Source organism: Cyrtonyx montezumae, unplaced genomic scaffold, assembly GCF_038088225.1.
Source record: "Cyrtonyx montezumae isolate F1298 unplaced genomic scaffold, pur_monq_1.0 scaffold_12, whole genome shotgun sequence".
Classification (NCBI taxonomy): domain Eukaryota; kingdom Metazoa; phylum Chordata; class Aves; order Galliformes; family Odontophoridae; genus Cyrtonyx; species Cyrtonyx montezumae.
The window spans coordinates 20,389,390-20,416,714 of NW_027071848.1; the positions used below are offsets into that span (position 1 = coordinate 20,389,390).

Here is a 27,325-nt window from a genome sequence, read left to right on the forward strand (position 1 = left end):
AGAGTTGAATAGGTTTAACACTTGTAAATTCTCTTCCCTAGCATGAAAATTTCCATCTAAGAGAATGTAACCAAAAGGTTACTCTGCTTTGAAGCATTTATTGTTTTCTCTTGAGATATACTTGACTGATTTCTCTAGAAAATGTATCAGTTATACTTTGAGCCTCATAGGAGAGCAGAGATGCATTTATAGCCAATGTATTCTTGAGAACAAAATGAAAACGAAATCCATCATACAGGTGCAGAATAGCATTATAGCTATCCGTGCTCTAAAATAATGCAATCAGCATTCAATAATGATGTAATAGAGACAGAAAGATGGACGAGAGTACAGAACTACTAGAGCAAATGGATTTAGTTAGGCTAAATCGCTGAACTATTTCTGACTCCAGAACCTACGCAGCCCTACTTTAAGGGGGTAAAATAATTACCTTTTGTAAGTTCATCCCTGTATTTTAAATAATTACTACAAAATCCAACAGTTGCAATCTGCTGAAGATTTCTTTGTTTACTGCTAATCTTTTGGTTAAGAGCACTCATTAGTATTTTCAATGCCTTCAATGTTTCTCAGCCTTGAACCAATTCAGTTTTTGATTATTTTTTAACGTGAAACAGAAGAATACCTAGATCATTTACACACAGTGAATATACCACATACTGTGTGAAAATTGAAAAGAATGGCATATATTACCATTCTATAAAATACAGATTTCCATTTAAAAGATTTTTTTATGCTTACAGGAAATAAGCATTTATTTAAAGTTTAAGCCACATCACATCATGCTGCGGTAACAGATACTCTCCTTCAAGAAGGTTAAACATTTCTGGTCAAATAAATATAAAATACTTGTATTAAACTCAAAATTTTTATAATCTGGTATAGGAGAATGGTAAATGTGTGTGTAAAATGTGAAAGTGTTTAAAATTAGACAAAGTTACATGCAAGTGAATACTCTTGAGTAAAATATTATTTCTAAAGCTTAACCTAGGATATTCCTTTTTTTTTTTTTTAAAGGACACAATTATTAAACTGCGAAACTAGTTAGACAATTAAATGCCATTACACTATTTAAAAGATGTATTTTAAAATAAAATCCAAGATACTGCTTATCTGCTATTGTTAAGGAAGCTTTGGAGGTTATTTGTTTAACAATATGTAAAGGCACTTCTTTCCTCAATGACCAAATAAAAAATCTTTGTTCGTTCCATCCAATCCAGCACCTATATGATACAGTTTGTAGGACTAAGCATTTCTGACAGCTTAACCCTTCAGAAATTCCCTGTGAAATTTTTTCTTCACATTTTTACCAGAAGCCTCACCCTGAATGGGTTCAGCCTGGCCTTTATCCAGAAGGCCATCCATGCAGACTCCACGGGATTATGCGCTCCCTCTCCTGGGCTGAGAGACATTCAGAGCCTTTCTCACCCAACAAGTTTATCAAATAAAGATGTGCAAGGTCACAGAGAGCCTGATCTCTACTGATCTGGTGAAAGCAAAACTACATAGACCATATTCTAACATTCAGGGTTTCACATGTCAGAACCACAGAATGGGTCAGTTGTGGACACACACACACAGAGGTTACCATTCCCTCTGGACGTGCAGGATAGAGTTTGTTCTGTCCAGTGTAATGGGGACATTTTGCACTCCCAGCATCTGTTATACTGCCATGCAGTATTGCATTCTGCATTTGGCACAAATGTTTTTCATCTAATGAGGCCTGTTACTTTTTGCCTCTGAAAATTTTAAAATACAAAAGATCGGTGTATTGCAATGCAGGGGAGATCCAATATACATTGGAGTACTGACTGTGTGTGTTTTATAGTGCAGCTCTCAGCTCCTGTGCCTTCTTGGGCACGTGGCACATTCAAAAAATCAGCATTTTCACTATTATTGCTATTTTTGTAACAAAGAGCTCTTATATGCATTGCCTTGATTTAATAGATTTATTATTTCATCTACTATTCACTATTGGATGGCTCACTAGGACTTGAATTGGTCCATTACAGATTTTCAAGGCATTTCTTCTTTTAAGCCACTCTTTCAATAAATAATAAGAGGATCTGAAGTGCACTTATGCTTCACAGGGCTGCAAAGCCCGGATTTTCATTATCACATTTTGACATTTTTTTTTTTTCCAGCTAGAGATGAGAGAATGAGAACTTTGAGCACTATATGATAGTAATGGCAACTAAAATGTTAGCGTAGTGCTCTTATTTAAGCTATGCAGCTGTCCTCTTACAATCCATATGAGGAAATGTAGAGCTTCTTATCCAGGAGCAGTTAAGTGGATTGCCTTTAATAGTTCGGTGCTGATGGGTCTGAAGCACTTCATTAAGCACTAATGTATTTTGCATCAACATTTAGTAATCCTGACACCCAGTACCAAATGGTTAACAAGCTATGGTGGGTTTCTTTTTTTTTTGCTTTTGTTATTATTTTTTTTTTAATTTTTTTTGGAAATGCATTTCATTTGAAGTAACATAGCATTATTTTAAAATCATTTCTTCTCTCATCTAAATACTGAGGTACAACTAACACTCTTCCAGGATTTTACCATTGGGAGCATCTTTTTCCTGACCTCTAACTCAAGATGCTGCAGGACTCCTGAGCCACGCAAATTCTTTTCTTCTTGGAAAAGGTTGAAGTCCATGTTTATGGACAGACATTCAAAGACGACATCTGCTTTGATATACGTGTGGGATTTACAGAGAGAAGCACCTTAGTTTAGCTGTGGGATGACATTTTCTGTCAGATTAGTAATTACTGAAGGAACCACTTTTTATGGATGTGAGCAGTGATTGTTTTTCTTTTCACTTGTCTTAAATTACTGCTGGCCACCAAATATAGATATATATTCATTTCATTAATAAAAGAACATTATTGCTGCATTTTGCATCTTAGCCCATCCATTATTCATACCAGCTAGGAGACTGAACTGGGGATGCAGCTGCTCATGCATTAATCTGAGAACCATTCCCTTCACTTGCTTTCATTCTGCAGGAACGTATTTGCAATTTGTCTGCAATCTTTGTGATGCTTTGTTAGTGAGTGAAATTAAACGGACATACGTATTGCAACATTGGTCTTTATCTTCCAGTGCATTCTTCTATACACACATAGGTGAGTGCACATATTTAATTGTTCACGCCTGGATAATTTTATTCTACTTCCTTAAGCTTTTGGCTAGCGACCTCGACATTCTGAGATACGTTAACAGCAGATTTCCCTGCTGTAAAAATGACTGTTAAGTGATAGCAGCAACTTTTACAATGCAAGGCCACGAGGCCACACCAGGCAGCTTTTTGGTATGCCTTTTTTATACCGTTTTCCATTGGCTTCTCAGGTTATATATATATATATATATATATATGTATATATATACATATGCATGCATATACACACACATATATTTATACACATACATTCACGTATGACTGATTCATGATTCCAGACACTTCTTGGAGGGTGCTTCAAACTCGCAATGCACCTCAGTCCAGGAGTGAAAGACATTTATTTGTAGCCCCTCAGGCCCAAGCCATAACTAAGTCAAGTTACATGGTGATTTGGAGACGTGCAAATGACCGCATCGAGGGGACAAATCCATCGAGTGGATTTGAACTTAAACCTCCAAATGCAAAAGGCCAGTGCTTCAGCGCACCATGTAACCTCTGGCATGGAAATTTTGCTCACATAAAAAGAAAAAAGAAAGGAAACCAAATCAATTTGATGTATGCTTCTTACTGTAGTGGTGAGTGAATACCATGATAAGTATCCCACACATATAACTGCTGAATTCATATTGCTATATTTAAGTTCGTGTTTACTCTTTGACATTCCCCCTTTTTGGAGACACAATTCCTCAGCTGGTTTCAATTACACGTGGAAGGGACTTAGGGCCAAGTTGTTTGCATGGGTGAATTTTATTTCTCGTTTGTAAATCAGTTGTGGTTTTCTCAGTCAAAGATCAGGAGAAGAGCTTTTAAAGGAGTTTAGATATTCGCCTGTTTTCACCAGTATTAAGTTTAAAGAGGGCTTTACTGCATTAAAAATGGCACTTTCAAGATAGCAAGCCTAATTCCCAACTACTCTGCCCACTGTCAAGACATTTGCTTTTAACTTTTGACTTGAAAGTGTATTGTATCCACTTGAGACAGGTGTAAGTAACTTGACAGATACAAAGCACTGGGAATTAGGTACCAAGCACAGACTGGAATGAGGAATTTTCAAACGAGTTACTGAGATGCTTTTTTAAATGGGACAGTGAGAACTGTACTTTAAAAATCCAGTATTTTATGAATTCAGATCTACAAGATGGATGGCTTCATTGCACATAGAACATAACCGGTCTCCTTGCAAATGTCATTACATAGATAAGATAATTAATGACTTTCCCATACATTTCCAGAGTTTTATTTTCCTCTCTTAGCTTTTAGATCATGTCTGGATATATTAAAAATAACATAGGCAAACATTTTATACTAATATTTTACATTAGACACACCCATGCTTGTGTTCCCTCGATATTTTGAAGCAGCCCAAACTAGGCTGAAAATTTTGGTCATTTTGTCAGAAACAGATTAAAATATAGTTAAGATTCAGACATAAACCTGAACTGATAAGGAAATTCGGGCAGAGTGAAAGAAAATGTTGGTGAGCTATGCAAAGTATGGCCTTCAAAATGTTGCCACCAGGAGGAACTGGTAACGTGGCTGTAGAAGGCTGTGTTCTGGACACGGAAACACCTAGGGCTAAGGGGAAGTAAGGCTTGAAATACTCTCACCCTTAACATTCTGGTTCAGTTACAAAAAAGCCAAAAAATCTGAGCCCCACGAAGTGTTAAAAGCCTCTGTTAAGGAGATTTTAAAGGTTACTTGTTAGGATGGAAATCCAGATATTTCAAAAGGACAGTCAGGTGCCATCCCATCCATGTGGATTTTTTGTGGTCACTGTTGCAAAGTTCTAACAAAAGGAAAATTAAAAAAGATAAATGCGTGGCTTGTAATCCTTTTACAAAACGATTTATTAGCAAATGGGCTGACTTGAGAGGAAAACAAAGAAATCCCAAACATAATTCCTCTGCTCAGAGATGAGAAAGGGGTAATGAATGCCTGCTGTCTTTGACTTGAGTTTACATTGGTAATTTGGGGTGAATGAACACAGGAATGCACCATCGGCACTAGGCTGCCACTCCAAAGCTGCCTTTCCTGGTTATCAAGAATAAATACCTCAACCTACTCTATCATCTTTGGATCTGAATGATTTTACTGATTTGGCCTTTACATTTTTTTCTGTTCCTTGCATTGAAAGGTTTTCCAGGCACTGTATCTTACACTGGCTACAACTACGACTGCCCATAACGTTTGTTAAATTTTAGTACCTGCAAAAAGTCCCATCACTTAAAAACACTTGCACATTTTGTCTTCCTGACAGGGAATAAAACAGGATGTAAAATGAGCAGTTGAAATATTAGGATTTAGAGGCACTTTGAATAGGAAAGTCTTTTAGGCTGAGAAAGGAAAAGGTTTTCTGGTCGACTGAAGGAGGAAATAGTGCCTTTTTAAAAGATATTTTAGAAGACTTGCTAGGAACTAGGGATGATCAAAGGAGTGGAAAAGAAATGAACAGTTTAATAGTAACAAAGGGAGCATTACGTTTTCCTTGGACCTGCTTTGATTTTTCGCCGTACTTGTGAATTCAGGTTAATTTTCACGGGCCTCAACTGTTTTATAGATGGGAGCTGACAAACCTGTCACATGCTCTGCATTTGTGCTCGCAGTTACCACTAAAAAGTAAACAATTGCTAAACCAAAACTGTTTTATTTATCCTACAATGCTGATGACTGCAGCGGTTACTAGTTTCATGGAGATGAAAAGGAACAAATACAGAACAGGGCTTGTTCTGAGCTAACCCTGTTGTAGCATTTCCTAATTACGCCTATGAGCCCCTCTCTCCCAATTTGGCTTTGCACACTAGGTGCACTGTTTAGAAAGCACTAATTATAAACATTGTTGTTACTGCCCCCAGCTGGAAAACAGAGCAGTTTATGTATGAATAAGAGAGATTATCGCCCATCTGCTCCAGCCCATTATTCAGGGATGTGTCATTTTGCATGCTGATGGCAGCCATTACTACTGCTTTAGTCAAATGGCTCTTTTCTTTTTTTTAATACATATATAAGCGTTTATTTATTTACCAAGTTGCAGAATAGGAGTCCTCCCCGTTTACCTCCCAATCATACATATGGCTTGTTTCAAAATCTGGGCCAAGCAGTTAAACTGAGTCAAGGCCAATCTGAGAAGAGACTCTCCTCTTTCTGCCTCTCTGCTCCCCCTGAAGACGAATTTTTAAGAATTGTTTGTTTGTTGTTTTGTTTTGTTTTCTTCTTTTTTAAGAGGGGTTAAAAGTAGTAAAGCAAAAAAAGAAAAGGAGTGTAAGCCGATCGTGGGCAGTGGTTAACCTTTGGGAGGACGGATCAGTGATGAAGCTGCTGTGAATTTTCCTCTGTTTTACAGAGGCATTAAATTCACAGCTATCCGACAAAGCCTTGCTTGACACAGAATGCCATCCTTGCTTAGGAAGAGGAAAATACTCCCAATACTCTCACAGCTATCTGAAGCGGGGCACTCAGGATCCCCTTCTGCAAGGAAAACCCAGAGTGCACAGCTGCTGTGCTGCTCTCCTCCGTCCAGTGCTACAGGACAAGAGGCTGTGGAGCGTGATGCCAAGGGACAAACAGACAAAGCACGGTTTGCTATTTATGTTTTGCAGGTTGCAGTAGGTTTATGGCCATGAACACAAGTGCCACGGGTTAGAATTACAGGCACTGCTACACGCTTGGAGAGGAAGCATTTCTCAGTTCCTGCTAGCTCAAATTTAACTGATGGATAGGAACCACTTTTCCACTTCTTGGGTGAAAAGTTGGATTTTTTTTTTCATTCCCCAGAACATCCATATCACAACCTCCTTAATCCTCAGTGTGTGCTCAGGGAACTGCTAGGTTTTAAGGAAACAGTGCTGCAGTCCAACCAACCCATGCAGGCAGTGAAATGATCTGAGGGCGGGATTCTGCCTCACTGGGAACACTCACAGAGATCATCTCTGCCGTTTCCCAAATGTGGTTCGTTCGCTGTTTTTTTTTTCCAAATACCTCACAGATGAGTCTTTAAAGGCAGTGTTAGAAAACACAAGAAACTTATAAAAATCTCGTTAGCTATCAAAACCCAGCTCTTGTGAGTAATCACAAGGAAAGAAGCCAGCAAATAACCACTGGATGGGAATGTCAGAGCTCTGATTGATGGAGGAGGTGTGGGCCTGGGGTGGGCTATGGGAACAGGACCCTCCTCACCCCGCTCCAGCACAGCCCCCCCCTCCCCGAGCCCCCCATCACCGTACGGGATAAGCCAGCTCACACAACCCTGGCACAGTTACACAATGAGGAAAAATATATTCGGAAGACTCATGCAATATTTAAAAAACTCAAAGAAAAAGAAATAGGCATCGGAAAGGATTTTAAAACAAAATCGAAAGAATGCATCGTTAGAAACACAAGCTTACCAGCACATACAATGCATTGTATTTCATTGAACTTGGGAGAGTTTCTAAGTGCTCTGCTCTGTAAATGCATTGTTCCATCTAAGGTAAGGATTGTGTTCGGTGGGTTTAAAATGACAGTATATAACCCCACATCTCCGTGGGGAAGGAGGATATATGCTGAGAGCCTGGTGCTGCTCCTGGTGCTCGGAAGAGGGGAAGCAGATGCAATAGGGGTGCACACTTCAGCATATCGGGGTTATCTATATACACTGTCCTTTTAACTAGGAGCGATTTGGTACTGAGCATGTGCAATGGAGAGAAAGCTGGCGATGTGGGTGTGAGGGATGGGTGAGGAGAGGGAATGAGGGGGTGTGGCATCTCAATCAGGATTCAAACGAAACCGATAAAGCAGCATATGGACCGGAGAACAAATCAAAAAGCATGTTTATCCACTGGAGGAACTGGTGAATGGAGACTGCCAGCACGTTGCCATGGAAACACTGACTGTGGGAGCTGCACCAGCGCATACCTTATCCAATACATTCCTGGTTGTTGGTAGTAGTCCAAAGACCCTGATCTCTTGATGGTAAACCCGTGGTCCAGCTGAGCAGAGAGAAACGGGGCAACTCAGTGGATCAGCATTAGGCTAAAGAACTCAGACTCCAGAGCAAGCGTCCCTGCTTAGTGTAACAGTTACTGCGTTCAGAAGGCACTTAGCTAACATCCTACAGCTAGCACTAGAAAGAGAAAGAAAGAAGTAAAGAACGAAAAGGAAAAAACACTAACTCTAGAGCCTGTCCTCCTAAATTAGAAGCCAATTTATTCAGGATAAAATGGAGTTTGCGAAATAGGTTACTTAATTAATGCATAATGCACTCATTTAAAAGTCTGACCAATATCTCGTTACCTCTGAAGACAGAAGTGCCCTTTTAAGTTGCACATACCAGTAACGGAAAATTATCTTTTGCAATTACATGGAGAGGTTTAATAGTTTAAAAAAATGCAGTGCAACCATCACAGGGAGCGGGCTAGACAGACTGCACCAGGCTTAAATTAGAGTGCTTCATAATCATGGAATGTGCAAAGATGAAAAGAATCAGGTTTTGATACCCCATCAATCACAGTAATTCATTTCTAAAAATGCGTTAACCTTGGAGAGGGCTCCTCGGAGCCATGAATAGCATTGTTTGTCATTCCAGCTTACACCTCATGCTCAAAAAGATAACAGTACAGAACTACTAGGTTTAAAATTGCACCAATTAAAGTCAAAATGGAAATGAACTTAACGCTGTGTCCAGAAAAGTGTGCTCCTGATATTACTTCGGGAGTAGAGAATCTGAAGTTTGGTTTATCGCTGGTAGAATAATATGCATGGGAACAAAGAAAAGAGTCTGTTTTCTCTGACCCTCCCGTGCTGCACAGCATACGGCTGAGGCATCAGTTAGCCGAGTTAAACTGAATTTTGGGGGAAATATCTTGAGAGAGACACTCTGCCCACTTAGAAACGAGGAGCTGTGATGCTTTTCACATTTTGCCCTATGAAGAGAAAAGGCTATTTGGTGCTCTAGTAAGAGGGAGGCATGTATTTCCATGCTGGTAACAGTCTCTGATTCTAAATTCAAGGAAAGCAGTTTGACACATTTCTATTTACCAGCCCCTTAAAGGGTAGCTGGGAGCTATCAGCAATTTTAAGCTTCTCTTGACGACTATATTGCGGGCATAGAATTTGATAATTAACTCCTTTTTGTTAAAACAATGCCTGTTTCATCTTATTTAGAATGTCTTAAAGGACGTTTCCTGTTTAAAAACATCAGAACCCTTTATCTGCGGTTTATTTTCCGTCGGCTTACCTACACTGGTCTGCTATTGCCATCTACTGGCTGCTTGGCATACTGCATACAGAATGCACAAAAGGGACTTGACTTAAAAAACAGATCAAAATGACCGCTCTATAGCTCAACAGCTAAAAAGACAGACAAAATACGGAGAGTGAGTTTTCTGGGAAGAGTTCAAACAGTTTAGTCGGTGTGGAAATTATTTCAGAAAAATATAGAGATACAGAACGAGCCCACAACAACACAAACAAAAGATAGGAAGTGACATTCAAGTCACGGGTTTATCTCTAAGCCAAGCAAAACTAACAGACCAGACTTGGCTTCTCTTCCACACCAGCCAAGAAATGCTCCTGCTAAGGACCACATTTGGAAGATTTCATTTTTCCTGATGCTCAGCAGCAGGAATGGCAGTGACCCACCACTGCCCTCGCCTCGGCAGCTGCAAGAGCCCTGGCTTGGCAGAGAGCTTGCACCAACTTCCCAAACAGCTCTCTTCCTCTGTCCTACTCCATTCCTGTGAGTCTCCAGATGGAATTTACTCCCACTGCCAAGACCTCAGACAACCTTAGCATGACATTATCGTTAGTTTTTTCCTCTGCCTTAACGATGGCAAGAATACAAGCACAGAAGTGACAACATACAGGCAAAGCTTTAACAGTTTAGACAGGAAGACGAACTGAACGATGCTCAGTTAATATACAGAGTTAATGGCACATCTCTGGATTGCAAAAGTGTTCTTAAGAAAAAAAAATTTGGCTCTCGATCACTTTAGACACCTGCACTAAAACCCAGAGTGTCCACACAGGGCATCGCTTAGTGGCCACAGGAAACATAGGGTATAATCCCTGTTGAATTGAATGAAAAATTCGAATCCCGATTTCCAAAAAGACTATTTAGTAAAGGCCTATTTTTACGTTTTTACTGCAGTGTCTTTATAAACACCATCATAGACCTACAAAAGACTATTCCTACTGGAAATATGTACGAGAAACGTGATCCTGCAGTCCTTTTGGCACACACTTAGTGGTAACACGGTAGTTCTGACACAGACGGAAGGGGATGAAGCCTGGCAGTCTGTATTCTGCACCAACCAGAAGTTAATGCTTACAGGAAGAATAGGGTAACTATAGTGATCTTTCTCCCATATCCTCTCCCATCAGCAAGCAATGGTTTTCAGGGACTTGTTAACTATATTGCTGTTTTAAAACCTGACTTTCCAATTAAAATCTTGCTGGCAAAGCTATGATGGTTTAAGGGATTTTTTTTGCCAACTGACATAGTTATGCTGGCAGAACTTTTAACGATGCATTAATGTATGAAGAGAAAAATCTCTTTGCCCATGTATCTAATTTTGTTTGAGAAATCATCTCCTGATCCATCAGCAAAGGAACTTTGCTAGGCATGCACAGCACGTTCATCCTGGTAGCTTGTCCAACCTGACAAATCCTTCCAAATGGGGACAAGCTTATAGTCTGGACACATGCGTGAGAAGTCATAGAACATCTCTGCTTTAAATGAAGATTACTACATCAACAAGGCAAACGTAAGCCTGAGCAAAAGGAGCCCATACAAGGTACTCAGATGTTGCTGAAGGAAGCAGCAGCCAGAGTACACGTATGTAAAACACACATGGCTTCACTTTCTCTTTGTCAAGCTGACCACAAACATATCCTTATGAATGTAGTTTTCATATCAGAGCAATATGAACTTAGTTTTCATGTTCGAGTTTTAATTGGTGCATGTGATAAATACTGCTTGAGATCTCTGAGGTGTGCTACTTCTTATCACAAAGGAAAACAGGCGTATAGCATTATACCAGTGTGAGGACAAATTAAGAGCTAAATACCATAGATCATCTATCTCCGTACATAAATAGAGGTATAAAACTCAAAGTAATGCTAACATTTGTAACTATTAAGTAATCTATAGAAATATATGCACATATTAACACATTTTCACAAACACACAGACAAGGATGTGTTACATAATATATAGAATGCCTCTATATATTATATACACAAGCACTCTCTCAAAAAGTTACAATAAACATACAGGCAGGCACAATAAAACAATATTTTGGTAGAAAATATACTTAGTGAAAGTTTTTAGAGCTGAACAGTATGTTACAGCATCTGCAAATACTTTGAAAATTCTAAATGCAGAGCAGGCTTAGTTAATAAGATTTACTTTTTTTGATATTTGATATTGCACAGTTAAAAGGCAGATTCCCAAATGTAAAACCCTAATGACATGCATGTCAAATGTGTATTACAAACGTTTTCAAACAACAGAAACAGCAATTAAAGGTTTTGTTGTTTTGCTTTGGACTAACTTATTAAGTTAGCTTAGTAGAAAATAAATGTAATTTATCCTTAAAACCATCCAGCTTTTCTTCACTACCAGAACACTAAAAAGGTCTGTCCTTCCCCATCTTTTCCAAAATTTTATAAATTAGTTGACACAAGCTAATCAAACCACATTTTGCATTTTTTAAAAGTAGTCTAAATGTTTCTGCTTTATAGGCCAAGCTGCAGGATTCATCGTGCTAGAGCATAATGTTCACCCATAGAGATGATGTCTTAAAATAATTTGTTAAATTTCCAAACACTAAAAAATAAATAAAAAACCATAAAAAACATAAATTAGCGAGCGCTGCTTTTCTGATTTATAATCTTCTGCAGTGGAAAGATTCACTACAGTGCCTTTTCCATTACTCGGCTATCAAACTGCTGTAAACAATTCCTTGGCAGAGCAACTGGGGCAAAGAAACAAAATAAAAGACGATTGTGGGGAAATCAAACAAATAAAGGAGGCGACAGATGGATGAGGACAGAGGCATCATTTCTTGCTTCTAAGCTTTGAAGTCATTAGCATGGAGGGTCTGAGCAGTAATTCTCATGGACAAGCGTGCTGGCAGTCCATTCGAAAGGAACAAGGTTTCATCTAGTCTATACAGAACATACCTGCAGTTCAGATGAGCAATGGGTATGTGATGTTTTAGCTGTGGGAGAGCTGTTGCAGTATTATTGCTTAAAAATGAAAATAATAATAATAAAAAAAAAGCTGACTATGTTAGCCGATGACTGAGAAAATTTAAGAAAAGCATGAGGAACAACTTGCTTCCACGTTGAGGAAGTTTAGGGTTGGAAAGAGTAAAGAAAAAATATAAGAGAGGCACAGCTTGAAATTTTAAGTACTTATACCAAGTAACTTTGAGAGAATACCCATTCTGCTGTACAAACAGTTTACACCTGTGAGCCAGATTGAATGTGCTGAGCTGAGTTTACTTCATGCTGATTTAACTCACCACTGGAGGGGCTGAGCTGAGAAACATGAAAGTGGAAACAGTACAAGAAAGTGTACATGTGCACTCACACCACCTGCAATTCATGGAAGCTGGGAATGAACACTGAGTAATCTGATATGGGAATGGTTATGTTTAATGTGTCACTTATTTTTAGTGACTGTTTGGAGCATTAGCATTGCCATGAGTAATAAAGAAAAGCTTACAAACACAGGCAGATGTATCAAAAATGCAAAGGATGTGCACTATTTAATGGCATTAGTATGAATAATCTCATAAAACACTGAATATATTCTGTGTGCGTGTATCTCTAATGCACATGTTTATCTTTAGGCAAAAGATACAAATATATGTGATGTAAGCTACTCTGAGGATGCCACCAAAACTTCAGTAAAGCTTGGGCAAAAGTTTGGTCAAGCTCAGTTTCAGAAGCTCCAACACATCATAACCTGGAACGTCCAGACTGCAGCTGCAGTGCGTGACAGAAGGCAGCAAGGACCTCTATTATGTCTCTATCCAATTAAGTCCTTCTGTCTGGAAGGAAGCAGCCTGCAAGCTGCATGTAGCTTTGGCATGAAACAGCAATGTGTTGCTGCTCAGCTAAATATGAAGTGGATAGCCTAGAATCAACTCCAAAGGTAGTGTTTTTCAGCAAGAAGTGAGACATTATAGCTCTCTTTGGTGTCTGCAAAGAAGAGAAGCTTCCTTATGAGTTTGCTGTTAAGAGTTTTGAAGTAATTTCCACTCAATGTAAAGTGCTGTTGTCCTGCTACGACCTCTGCGCTGTCCCAGTCCATGTGATGATTCTGCTGCCAAGTAAAATGCTATGGTCCCATAGTTCAAATGTTGAATCTACATATATCAGTGCTATGTCCTACAACCTTCTGACAAAATGTGGAAGTGTGCACACTGTTAGATCTCCCACGGCTATTAAACAACAATGTGACTCACAAGGAGAATCAATGGCAGAATAGCAGTCAAACTATGTTTATAGTAATTATTAGAGCTGCCTAAAGACTGATCCTCTCCACTTTCTTTTGGTGGTACGCCCTAAACACACACAGTCTTGTGGGCACATATTTAAGTGTTTCAGCTGTGTATTTCAGATGCTTACTGCTATGACAGAAACTCCAGCTGCTGTGCTGTTCGGTTTAGGGCCTGTGTTGAAATGCTTCTTTATCTTCCCAGCTACTGATAGCTGATGTTCATTCTCTGGAAGGCCATCATCCTGTGGAGAAACAAAGTAAAACAAAACTTCAGAGAGAAAAGGCAAAATAAAGGAATTGCCAGGTGATTCTCACAGCATCTATCAGTACAGAAATGAAATATTATAAAACTATTGGGTCAGTCATTGTCTCAGATCAATCTAAGGTGCAATAGGATGAACATGCAATTATGTAACAAATCAGTCTCTCCTTCTTTACAAAATATCTTGCTCACAAACTTTAGGTTAACCTAATTATTAATTATTGTTAAATATTTTATTATTCTTTATACTATTTATTAACTACTACTGCCTGGTTTCTTGTATACGCATAAATACCTCAAAGCATGATAAGCTCAGGACTGTTTATTCTTCTGTTTACTCCTCAAATGTGTTTAAAGATAGTGAGCTCAAAGAACCCAAGAGATTACAGAAACCAGAAATTCCTGGCTAGATAGGATGCAAAGAAAGATTTCCTAATGCCCTGTGAAATGCTCTGTTCAGAAGTGCTGTGTTCTGACTTAAATTCTGTCTTTGGATACATGAAAAGAAGGAAGATTTTCTGTAGCAATGCAAAGGCAAGATTTTAAATCTTGGAGAGCTTGATACAAGCACACACTAGGTATTTATCAAAATCTAACCTGAGACAAGGAATATTAGAAAAAAATTCTCTCAGAAGGAGTGGCGAGGCATTGGAACAAGCTGCTCAGTGAGGTGATGGAGTCACTGTTCCTGGGGGACTTCAAGAAACATGTAGATGTGGCACTAGGGGACATGGTTAGTGGGCAATACTGATGGTAGTAGTTGGAGTAGGTGATCTTAGAGGTCTATTCCAACCTTAACAATTCTGTGATTCTATGATTTCCAGAAGCACTGTGAAAAATCAAGCTCAAAAGTGCTGTGTTTTGTCTAAATTCTACCTTTTAATACAAGAACAAAGGAAGATTTACTGTAGTAATGTGAGGGGAAGACTTTAAATCTTGAGAAAGTTTGATAGAAGCACGCAGTGGTTATTTGTCAAAATCTAACCTGAGACAAGGCACCTCCTAAACTCTGCCCATGGCCTCCCCGCCAGACAGAGAGTAGTGCATATGGGAATTATTTTAGCAGTCATCAAGGTGACATGCTGAGGGACTGTGGGGTTGGCCAAGAGCTCGTTGTCTCAGTGAGCCTCAGGGAGAGGCAATCCATGCAGAGTGGAAACTGAGACATGCCCCAGCCCATGTTTGTGGTGTGTGTGAGGCCAGGCCTTCATGAACCACTGCATGTACCACTGAGCTATGGCCCACTCCACGGGTTGGTTTGGGGCATCTTCCTACACAGGCAGGAAACCAGGGGAGGGCAGAAGCCAGTTGTGGTGGCCTTGTCTTCCATGCCAAAACACAGATTTCATCAACTTGAGCAAAGCTAAGGGAAAAGTGAGCTACAGGGTCATGTTCTGCTGTCGTGTGCATCAGCTGCATGAGGTACCCAGCCTGGAAACTGTGCAGCTTGCTCCCAGCCAACAGCTGACAGCTCCTGCTCCTGGCATACCCATGTGCTGTCCTCCACGTGGAAGCATAACCCTAGCAAAAAGAAGGGAGTCTGCAGTTTTGCCCAAGTCAGCAGGCTGAACTGAAGCCCAAAATAAAAAAAAGGAGCTTTATAGAAATTGTAGATGAGTCCTGTGTGACTGATTGAGTAGGGAAAAGAGAACAAGCAGGAGTGGCAGCTGATAAAGCCGCAGCTGGTGAGATTTCCCTGCTGTCAGAATAAGTGGGATTTTAGGCAGTAATATGTAGAATACCCAGGATAGCAGGTGTCTTGTCATCCACAGACCAAATATCCATCCACGGACCTGATATCCATCTACTACTGCTTCATATGTGCATCTATCAGCTGTTGAGAAAGTTCTCGAAATTCCACTTAAAGCAAAATTCTACCAAGATACATAGAAATGAGAGACAAGATCAGAATTCAGAGAGATTTCAACCTTGTTTTTTTCTGGCTTTACAGCACTCTGTGTGCACTTAAAGAGTTACACAGTTGCTGCAGTAAATCATGATCCCTGCGAGCATATGGGAACTTTAGGGAGGTTGGTTTGGGTTTGTAATTTATTTGGTTTGGGGAGTTTGTGTTTAGAGATCCCTCACTCACCCCTCAAACAAAATGTCTCAGCTGGCAAAATATGGTCAAGTGCACACAGCTGCAAAACAAAACAATGCAACTCAGTAGCTGACAACTGTCTAGCACTGGGGAGTCTTGGCTTGGTGCGTATGACCCCTAAAAATAACCTGCTTTCTGCCAACCTTGCCTTTCCCAGAAGAAAGCCTGTAAAGTGAACTCTTCTTCACCAGAGAGAAAATAAAAAAATCATGCTCTTGGCTTTCTGGACAATAAAAGCCTGCCGAAGTTTCATGTTGTCTTGTCAAAAGGCTAAATAAATTACAATAAGAAAACTGTTACCAAGACTGGGATAGTGTTTTACTGGTGAAGCACCACACCCACTGTTCCGGTGGCAACAAGTCAGAGACATGTACTCTGGGATCCAGATTTCAGAATAAATATTTTTCAGCTCAGTTTAAGAGGTAGCACAGGAATGTACAGGAATTACTCTACTGTTATTAAATTGTTCAACTGCTGCTGGTGCTACCCAGTGTTTACCAGTTATCTTTTTATTATTATTATTATTATTCCGAAGTACTTTGTAAACAAGCTAATATATATTAGCTGGCTCCTGGAATCACTTCAGCCAACAATAAAATAGATAGATATTGAGTGTGAGAGATGACAGCTGTTTAACTACATACAAAACAAGCTGCACTGTGTTTTAAAAGGCAGGAAGTAAGAAAAGCAACCAAACAACACATCAGATTCAGAGACTCAGCAGGGTGAGTTGTAGAACTAGAGAACAGGCTAAATATTCCTGACAACAATTTCATCAGGTTGCTGTGATGGGAAGGATGCCAACCCCCAAGTAGGTTAGCAGTGCTCCTTCCCCTCTCTTAACCTCTAGCTACATGAACTATTTCTTGTAGTGGGTTAGGACCACAAAATTTCATCTTGGCTGTAGCAGTCAGGACAAGAGCTTTTAAAGATTTCTTGTGATTTTTGGTGCTCAGTTCTGGGAACTTCAAAGGGTCGTGAATTTTTGGGAATGCGGAACTGCTGACGCTCTGAAAGAAGTGCTGTCCTGAGAAGTTGAGCAGCCAAAATCCTCTGGCAGCTTCTAAAGTCTGCTCCAAATCTGCCTGGGATTTTCAGATGACCTTTTTAATCAGGCTCCACAAAATCTTTTTACAAGAATTAAAAACAAAACAAACAAACAAAAAAACAGATTATCTTGGCATCACTTGAGTAATTAACAAATACTGTTACTGTATTTGCACTGTTCTATATGCAGGAGACATTGCCACTCAAAGAAAAAAAAAAACGAGAGTCCGAACAGTGTTCAGGACTGCCAGACTCCTGCTGCCCTGAATTACTCAGATGCATTTCACAAGCTGGTCGCAAGAGGCTTACTTTCCAGGTCTGAATGCATCAGATGAAGAGGCCATTATATAAATTAAAGCAGAAAAGTAGAGCAAATAAAAGAGCAGGAAAAGCTTTTTGACTCTGTTTCCTTCAAGGATTGCAAGGAGATTTTTTTTCTTGGTAGTGCCCTAGGGTGTGCCCAAAACGTACTGCAGCTGCTGAATAAAAAATGCCATTTTAAATAAAATTTCTTATGAGTGTTAAGCTCATTACTATTTTCTGCTTGGTTATACATTTCTTTTACTTTGAAATGTCCAAGTCACACATGCTTAAGGATAAATACAAAGGCTACAGTTACCCTAATTCTTTATACTCTAGTGTGTGCCATCTTCTTCCTTCAATAACAACAGAGTGTGTTTTATAATGAATTCAACAGAACAGGGTTTACAGAATTCAACCCGTGCCTTTCAGTATTCATTGCTCAGTGCCATACAAAACAAATTAGAAAATACTTAGACAACAAAAACAGAGTGGATTTGTCCCATAACTTGCCACTGGTATACTGCAGGTTATACAGTCTCACCAGTGTTTAAAATGTCAGACCTCAAAGATCCAGCCACCCTTATAGTTCCCTTATAGTTCACCCTTATAGAATTCCAGAAGGTAAAAGAAAGAGCTGGGGTCCCAGCAGGGAAAGTATAAGCTGATGGTTTGTTTCCAGGTCTAAGTGTACTGCATCTGAGAGACAAATTCAAACAAACTAAATTGAGGGGGCAAAGAACTGCTGCTGAATTGCATTTCGAATTCAAGATCTCCATCTGTGGCAGTGGCAAGTAGCCAACATCTTTTCAGGTTTTGTTTTTTGGAATTGAAAACAGCTGGGATATTATTGACATAGGAACTGCTTAGCTGGCCTAACTCTGACCATAACAAGTTTTGCAGTTTCCAAGAGGATTCCAGCTATTTTTATAGCAAAAACTGAAACTGAAATGAGGGTTGGCTCCTACTGAAACTGTCAAAGTACATTCCAGGAATTTCAGCGATTTACCAAGTAATCACATAGTAAGAAGCTATAAAGTGGAACGGTTATTTACAATCTACAAAATGCTTTTATACGGTGTAAGCAGTTAAAACACTTCTATCAAAGGTATGATCAAAGAGAGAAAATGTTTCTTGGAATTGTCAGAGAAAACATATGCTTGCTTTTCAACACAGTTGCCCTATCCAGTGCTTTGTTTGCAACTTTACCTATGTGAAGAGGTTCAGAATCAAAATAAGAAAAGGAAATATGAAGTCCAGCATTTGGTGCCACGGAAAACTATTTCAACAGGTTAACTAGGCAAAGTTATCTGTTAGATGGAAACTTCAGGTGTCTTTTGTCCTCTGGAAATGAGACAGTATCTTAGGAATGTTGCAGAAATATGCCTGGGTAATTAGGCCAAACCAGTGATGGTACTGGAATGAGAGGTTGGATGTGACACCGGTGTGCCCTTCTGCCTCTGCACACGAAGATCCCTTCCTTACCACATACTTCTCAGACCCCCTTGAGGGAAATGTCCTTTCTCGTAAAAGCATTTAAGCACCTGTTTCAACTCAGCCACGTTCTTATGTCTCCTGAAGTGAACTAAGACTTTAATGCCATCTATGTAATTAATTTTCTTTCTTTCTAACACTAAGCATTTCCATGTGGGATGCCTTGAAATAGGAGCAACCTTCAGAATACATTCAAACGCTTTCCAGAATTGGTCCCAGTGCTAGCCCTTCTCCTTCCAGAAAAAATATCTGCAGGATACATATGAGAATTCCAAAGAGGTTTTGATCTCTGTCACCAACTATCACTAGTGTTTTGGAGACGACAAAATACTGACTCATCTCAGTTTCTAAGAGCAGCACTTGGACAGAAAAGAATAGACCTCTTGAAAGTTGCACAGAACTATCTAGAATACTTGCTTCAGTTATTGAAGGACAGAACTGCTACGGGTTTTGATTGCAAAGAAGTATAGTCAGCATAAAAGTACAAGATGTGCAGCAGAGCTAGACCATTGGTGAATGAGACTAGCTTCCAGTTCTACTTGCCTTCCTTATACGTAGTATTTCACGAGTAGTGCATCAAAATCACTGTTCATGAAATAGCGCATTTAAGGAAAGCAAGTAGAGTTTGAATTTTCCTTGCTATGTCATTCAGTTTCTGCCAACCAAGTGCTTTGTGAGCCAGAAATTTTATCCAGACCACAGCACTTAACAGGCACCAATGGGATCCCCTTCTAAAATGTATCAACCTCTCTTTTGAATGCATTTATACTTGGTCTCCAGGACACCTTCTGGCAAAGGGATCCACTTGTAACCCACTGCACAGAAATCCAGGAATTCACCAGGGTGTTTGCTTAGTGAGAACATGGGGTTGACTATGGGTGCTCCGCAGTTCTGAAAGACTTCAGCCACCTGCCCTTTACCCTTCTCCCTATTTCCCCTTGCAGGAGCCATTAGCGAGCACAGGGAACACACAATCAACTGCACACCACAGTCTCAAAAAACTGCACTTCTTAATGCATCTTGAAGAAATCATTTCCTAAGACACACTGCTGCATAATTTACAAAACTTACAAGCGAAAACAAAAACAAAAGGTATCTGGGGGATCATAAAGCATACAAAGAGGAAGATCGGTGGCCAAATCCTTATGTTGTATATGCAAGAGACTATTCGATTGCCTAAGCAAAAGTATGCAGACTGACACAGCAGGTGACCTGGCCTCTCTGCAGCTTCTGACCAGACGCCTTCCACCTCTTCCTGAACAGCACGCCAGAAATCCCCATCCACCCTTCACCCGTGGAGATAAAGAGATACTTCAGTTACCTAAAGTCATTACAAACTGTGACAGAACACCATGTTCAAGGACAATACCTGGCACCAAGGAAAATTAATATTTCAGCTGCTTGAATGTCATCTTTAAAACCAAAAGATTTTCATCACACGCTTTCCTAGATCCTTCTACTCTTCGTACACAGCAAAAGCAGTCTGATAATATCATTTACTATTAAAAAACAAAACAAAACAAAAAATAACCCTATTTTAAATGGTTTAGAGAAGAAGGTAGCCTCCAGGAGTAAAAAAAATACTTTATAAACACTTCAGCAACTGCTACAATTCTAGACTATATGGAGGGCACTTCTCAAGAAAAAAGATAAGGCACTGAGGTTATTGTATCTTTGAATTATTAGAATAGTGTTTTGTTGCAATAAATCGTTTGGATACAGCAGCTCAGAGAATCTGTTAACTGAAAAACAAAATATTATTCTAGTGAGAGCTGTACACTGCAACTTTTAAAAAGTAAAATGAAACACTATTTCTTCTTCCTTCTTTTTTTTTTTTCTTCCTTTTTTCTCTCCTGTTCTCAATGGTATTTTTTAATTCTTCAGTCTTCTTTTCCAAATTAGAATCTGGACTTTTTCCAATTTTTATTGTTTCTTGTCAACCAAATATTTCAAGACATATTAAACAGTCTGAAATAACTAACAAATATTAAGTAGTGTCCCTGTCTCAACATTAATTAGAGACAAATCTCTTTATTCTCTGCCAGATTTACCCATATGCCTCTTCACTGATTACCACTTTTATGGCAAATGTCCAGTCACTAAGAGATAAGCCAGGATGCATAAATAGCTATTTCATGGTAACTCAGATTAAATGGATATGGCTGCACATAAATATATGTATATTTCAATGTCAGAAGTTAAATGTGATGCTAAAGGTTTCCCTGTTTCATGCTGGATCAAGTAGGCTTAACACCATGGACTATATTTCAATAGCTCTTAATCACAACTGTCAGATTTTTTAGTCCATTTCATTTTAGGAGAGTAAAATGTGCCACTGAACCCACAAACTGATAGTTAGAGGCGTAAATTTGTCAAAAGTGGTTGAGATATGCTGAAAACCTGACCCAAAATATTTCAAAGGAAAGGGAGCTGAGCACTTGTAAAGCAGTGAAGACTCCATGGTACACACAACATACTAAAGCAGCTTGTAACTTAGCTTATTTCCAGTTAAATCTGGTGTTTTTTGGAGCATGATGGCTCAAAAAGGGCATAGAAAGGATGTGACAGAGTGGAGCTCAATGGTGTAAAATTACACACAATGTCTACAAGCCTGAAAAATACTTACATTAACCCATGGATGTTCAAGAACTTGCAAGGCTGAGAATCGCAGATCTACATCTACTTGAAGCATCATTGTGATAAGCTCCTGAGAAATGGAACACTGGGTCAAAGGCAGTTTTTGAAGAACAAATGAATGGATTTAATTCACTTAAGTACTCTTCAGCTGATTACAGAAGGGTTCTCAAAGACAGAATGAAATACTAACTTCAGAAATGTTTTAACATTATTAAAAGATCAACTGTGAACTGCTGAACTTCAAGCTGAACTATTAAGTCCATATCTAACAGTACCTTGAAAAGCAAGAAGAAAGTTCTGAGTTCTGTAGCCACTGTATAAGAGAAAAGCATTTAACACATAACATACAAAACAGATGGTTGCATGAAATTAGGTTAGCTTCCCATTAAGAAAAAGTCAATTCCTCTGTAGGAAAGAAGCCAGCAGATTTAGAATATCAAGATCTTGTATAAATGACATAGAAGATATTTAATATAACAGTCTAATACATTATTTTTTCATGCTATGATTTCCTCTGCAATCACCTAGTTTTCAACTAGCATGCAAATGAACACATATCTAATTCCAACACTGAATGGAGTGCACAGAAAATAGGACTGCAGCATGACTGCAAACAAAGGGTTATCACCAAAGACCAAAACTGATAATTCTTAGCAGCAAGGCTAGGAATTTAAATGAATAGGTTAATGTTTGAAAACAGAAAATTTAGTATGAACTATTTGGAAGGAATTTCAAAGGAAAACACTTGGCAAAAGACTTGCAGGGTTCTCATTACTGATGGCCCTGGACACGCTCCTGGGCATCTACCCAGCTCTGGTTGCCCCTGCTTGAGTAGAGGTTGGGCCAGATGACCTCCATAGGTCCTTTCATTCTGCAGATATGCAATAAAGCCTGGTACAAAACAACTACAAGGACTAGGGGACTGCCAACTCTATGACTACATCTCACTTGTGCAACTTACTAGTTAACAGACTAGAATACCAGTCTGAACACCATGCACACATCTGTAAAAGGAAAATGATACCATCACCAAAGAATGGAGATTCAGAACTCAGAATGCTACTTTAACTACTTACATTCACTTTCAAATTTCAAAATGTTTCATAATTACACTGAAAGAAATAGGAAGACAGCTTTTGTCTGTATTTGCCTAACAGACTTCAGAAGTAAACTTGCAGAACACTCACATATTAGGGAAACTGAGCAGTTAACTAAATGTTTTTATTTGTGTGTTGTTTTTGTTTTTTTTTTTTTTTAACATAAACTTAAGTACTATATTTCTATTTATGTATATGACTATAGTGAATGTCAGATCCCTAGAACGTCTGTGAGGGAACCTGTTGCCCCAGATCCATCAGGGTCTGTATCTGAAAAGTGTTGTACCTGCTTCAGCACATCACAAGCTCTAACTCTTCCCTATGTTGTGTCAAGAGGCTACAACCCATGAACTGATGGACAGAAGTCCATATTTCATACCATACTGACCACAGTGAATTACAGACAATGCTTGGCCTGGTTCACTGACAGAAAGAAACAACAGACACATCATTTAATGGGATTAATAAGGGAAAATAGCTTCCCTGTAACATCATTATATCATATTCAGAGGCTCCAGGTTGGAACCTGGTCTCCATCACAAACGCATACACAGTCCCAACGAGCTTTTAAGATAAGGACAGATCAAACCAAGTTACTCATAATTTTTTCTTAGTCAGTAAAGGCTGCTGGTTTCTCTGTTGTATGAGATTTAAAGAGATAGGGTCTGTTGCAGGAGCACCTATACTAACAGACAGAGATCAAATGACAATTCATACTTGGTAACAGAGGAATTTACAGATGAAGCAGATGTATAAGAAATGTCAAAAACAGCGCTTTGAAAGAACAACAGTCATTATTATCTCAGGCACTGGGAATAATACTGGAGAAGCACCATTAGCTACATAAACCTACCTTTGCAGAGTCAGAAACGTTGTCCCAATATGGAGATGGAAAATCCACCTGTCCCATCAAAATCTGATCAAAAAGTACTTCTTGGTCATCTCCACTTCTGTAAAGTAAAAAACAAAAACAACAAAACCCACCAAGGCATTATTTCCACCGCTGGTTTTAAGAATCTTCTTGAAATTGCTTTTAATTGGAGATTCCTTAGCGTGCTTTAGGAAGCTGTTTATTCTCCCTCAGCATGCAGACACAGGTGTGAAAGCTGAGATCATTAAAACAAAGTTCATTTGGCACTTTCTTTCTGAAATAATCTTCTTGTCTTTATGACTGTTAACCACTCTGCAATTGCTCCAAGGGGGAGAAAAGATCTGACATGCTGTTATTAAGTGGCTTACATTTTATTAATCTTTTATGAATCACAAAATAACTTTCATTTTGCCCACGAAAATAGATTTTTATTTCACTATGTGTTTTAAACATCAGGCAAAAACACCCAGAACCCTTAATAGAAGGTCTTGCTTTGTAACATAATTAACTTTAAACTGAAATATACAAGCACGAGAGAGTGAAATCACAAACATTTATGGGATCTGTGTAAATCACTATGCACAGTGTGGGAAAAACCAAACCCTACAAGCAGAGAACTTGTTTAAGGCAAAAGCAGCAGAGGGACCAATTCACAGAGCAAGGATGGTTGAAGAGATCATTCCATACCCACGGAATGGAGGAAAGCCACAGAGCAGGATATAAGTAATCACACCCGCTGCCCAGATGTCCACCTTCAAGCCATACCTATAAGTGAGAGAGATACAGTTAGAGAAATCTGATTTCCAGTAACTACAGTACAAGAACAGAGGAAATTTTATCAGAATTATTCAGAACTTCTTACATATTCTTACCTGTATTGTCACTATATCCTATCTAGTGATTTATTCTAATTTTATTTCCCTTTTTTTGTTCATTTACACCTTAAAACTACATCAGATAAGAATGTATAAAAGTCCGGAAGACACTATGCTGTGTTGCTTAGCTACACAGTGACCTCCACCAACATAAAGCCTGTAAACATATCACTGCAGGCTGCTCAAACCAGCAGATATTTATTGATGGAACCGAGAAAAGGATCATGTTCGATAACAAAATAAAATTAAGTAACAGTATCTAGCAATCTCTGGAGTCGGTTTGAGAATTATTTTTATTGTACATGCAATTCCTGATTAGTAACTTAACACTGAGAAGTTTGAGGTTAATAACAGACAAAACAACCTGCTCTAAATACAAATTCAGCACTGCTTTGAGCTTGTTTGGGCAAGATAAGCCAGATAAGACCTCCAAAGGTCCCTCCTGACTAAACTGTCCTATGAGGTATGATTCTGCAGCATAGAAATCCTAGCTGCAAGAACTCATATCTGGCACACACCCTACTGCAAACGGATCAATGAATCCTCACAAGAAGTGATTTACCCAGTTTCAGCAATGATTTCTGGAGCTACATATGTTGGGGTCCCACAAACAGTGTATAGCGGTCCGTCCACAATAGTTGCTAGGCCAAAGTCCCCTAACTTCAGGGACTTGCTTCCATCTTGGTGTTCATATACCTAAATTAGAAATAAAATTACAATGTTTAAAAGAGTTCTACCAAGGGAACTACTGTATCATTTATTAACTGTCTGAAATATTCCTTTTAATTTACAGTCTTCAGTCTCTTCTTGCATTCAACATACTTACCAGCATGTTTTGAAAATTTAGAAAAATAGGATAATTTCCCACAGTGTTTGGGAAAGACTTACCCTGCTAGCTGGCTAACAAAGGATGCTTTTCCTCTCGCTAAAAGCTGAAGTTCAAAAGCAAAGACTGGTCTTCGAGCAGCGACCTTCCAATGTTAACTCCCCACTGACAGCCAATTCACAGTGTAGGTGTTTTGAGTTTTTGAGTTTTACTTACACAAAGCTTAAAGAGTCACACAGAGAGTTCACATTCTTAGATAAGACAGTGAGCAACAACAGATGCTTTTCTGTGTACTGAAGTCACAGGACACACACCTAGCTGGACTACCTAGAAACAGTCCTCTCCTTGGATGACTGCATAACACCCATCTCCCAGTGGTAAGTTCCCACAGCCATCAATGGACATAGGCTGGCTTGATAATGACTACATCTAAAAATCCTGTCTTAAAGTACACACTGTCTTTACAGAGCATGATATTTGGGGATTTTCATGGGTGCAAAGGGAGATTAAGAAACAAGAAGAACTAGAAAGTTCAGTAAAATTACACAGTTTGAAAATCTAGCTCAATGCAAAAGAACAAACCCAAACCTGCAAACACTGAAAACATGCAGAAAATGCTTAAAATAAAGACTAAAACTTATCTAAATTATAAATTGCACTATATATGTTTCTTTAATCCAACTATCGCTTGGGTTCTTGTTGCCCATTTTGAAGCAGTCCATGATGCTTGTTAATGCTATTTATCATAACACCTTAAGAAGTGGAAACACTCTCAGGAATGCTTCTTAAAGCATAGATACATTCCACTATAATTTTGTGGCACAAATTATAGCTCCATGTAATCTGGCATGTCCACAGTGATACCATGAAAACAATCAGACATCAGACTTATCTACAAGTGTTTGCAAAGCAAAAATACGGATTTTTTTTTCTTTAATAATTCAGTGCTTTCTGCAAAGGACTCTTGAATCGTTCACTCAGTGCTAATGAAATACTTGGCTATCCTATAAAACAAAGTAAAATACAATAAAATCCCAAAACCAAGCTTCTCTTTTGTTACTGTTTGTCATTTGAGGGTCTGAGAAGAACCCCCACTCTATCTTGAATCACCACTTCCACATGACACAGTCACAAGCTGACATTCAGAATACACAGTATTCTTTTCCTTTCCTTTTTTTCAACAATAAAATTGGATCTTTAAAAGGACCAACAATTTGATATAGATTTATATTTCTCTGCTGATAAACCAGAAGAAAGATAGGCTTAGAGAAAAGCACTGGAAAGAAAAGCAATTATGGTTTTATTAAAAACACAGACTGTTAAATACATCTGGTTCCTGAAACTAAAGAAAGTGCTCCTTGAAATGGCTGTAATAAATCTAATTTCAACAACAGTTTTAATTAAAGGCTAGAGACTAGAGCTTTAAATATTCACTTGCTGAAAAATGTAAAGTGTTCACTTAGACATTAAGAGCTGAATTCAGTCTAATTAGCATCTCATATTATATTTCATGCTGTTATAAAGACTCCTCCGAGTTGTGCTGACCTAATGATGGTTTCCTCCATTAACAAACTGCACCTTGTATATACCAGAAATCGTTCATGGGAAAGGCTTGTTTGGCAATATTTACCAATGGAGGAAGTTTGCTACTGCACATTTTCTGGTAGTTTGCTCCACCTGTTTTCAGGGACTATTTTCCTTGGAAAACTACTACAGTTAACTTGTAAAACAGAAGAAAGTAACTTTTCCTTACTCTGTTATAACTCCATATAAAAAGGATCCCATCTTGAAGCTGAGGTATGTTCCTTGCCAGTCAAGGAATGTGAAAGATAATTTAATGCTCCTGTTATTCAGAACAAATGCTATATATGTTCTACTGCATTTAAATACCGAAGGGCAATTAAAGAAATGGGAATTAGTGCAAATTACCCTCTATGTAGTGCTTTCACTGTTTTAACTAAGCAGTAAAACTGTGTAATTGTACAACACTAATTGAATGCAGCCACACATAATTGTGTGCCACCATATGTATCCTATTACTATAAAGACTGTCAGTATTTTCTAAGCTGCTCTTGTGATCACTGCAGATGGCAACAGTCAGAGAAGTTGTTCTCTAGGGTTTATTATATAGCTATAAAGACATCCCATGACTT

At 38.8% G+C, this 27,325-nt stretch overlaps 1 protein-coding gene across 3 annotated transcripts in view; it reads right to left on the reverse strand.

The window, feature by feature from the left end:
* Positions 1–27,325, reverse strand: part of DCLK1 (doublecortin like kinase 1) — a 230,980-nt gene that overhangs the window by 6,270 nt on the left and 197,385 nt on the right. For 2 of the 3 annotated variants that reach the window (XM_065730235.1, XM_065730237.1), the window contains 5 exons: positions 24,909–25,042; positions 24,159–24,236; positions 23,454–23,550; positions 21,493–21,573; positions 13,791–13,904 (listed from right to left, as the gene is read on the reverse strand). In XM_065730235.1, coding sequence (XP_065586307.1) covers positions 13,791–13,904; positions 21,493–21,573; positions 23,454–23,550; positions 24,159–24,236; positions 24,909–25,042 — 504 coding nt within the window. Of the gene's footprint in view, positions 1–8,066; positions 8,141–13,790; positions 13,905–21,492; positions 21,574–23,453; positions 23,551–24,158; positions 24,237–24,908; positions 25,043–27,325 lie in introns of all 3 variants that reach the window. The other variant, XM_065730236.1, reaches the window with a different exon arrangement.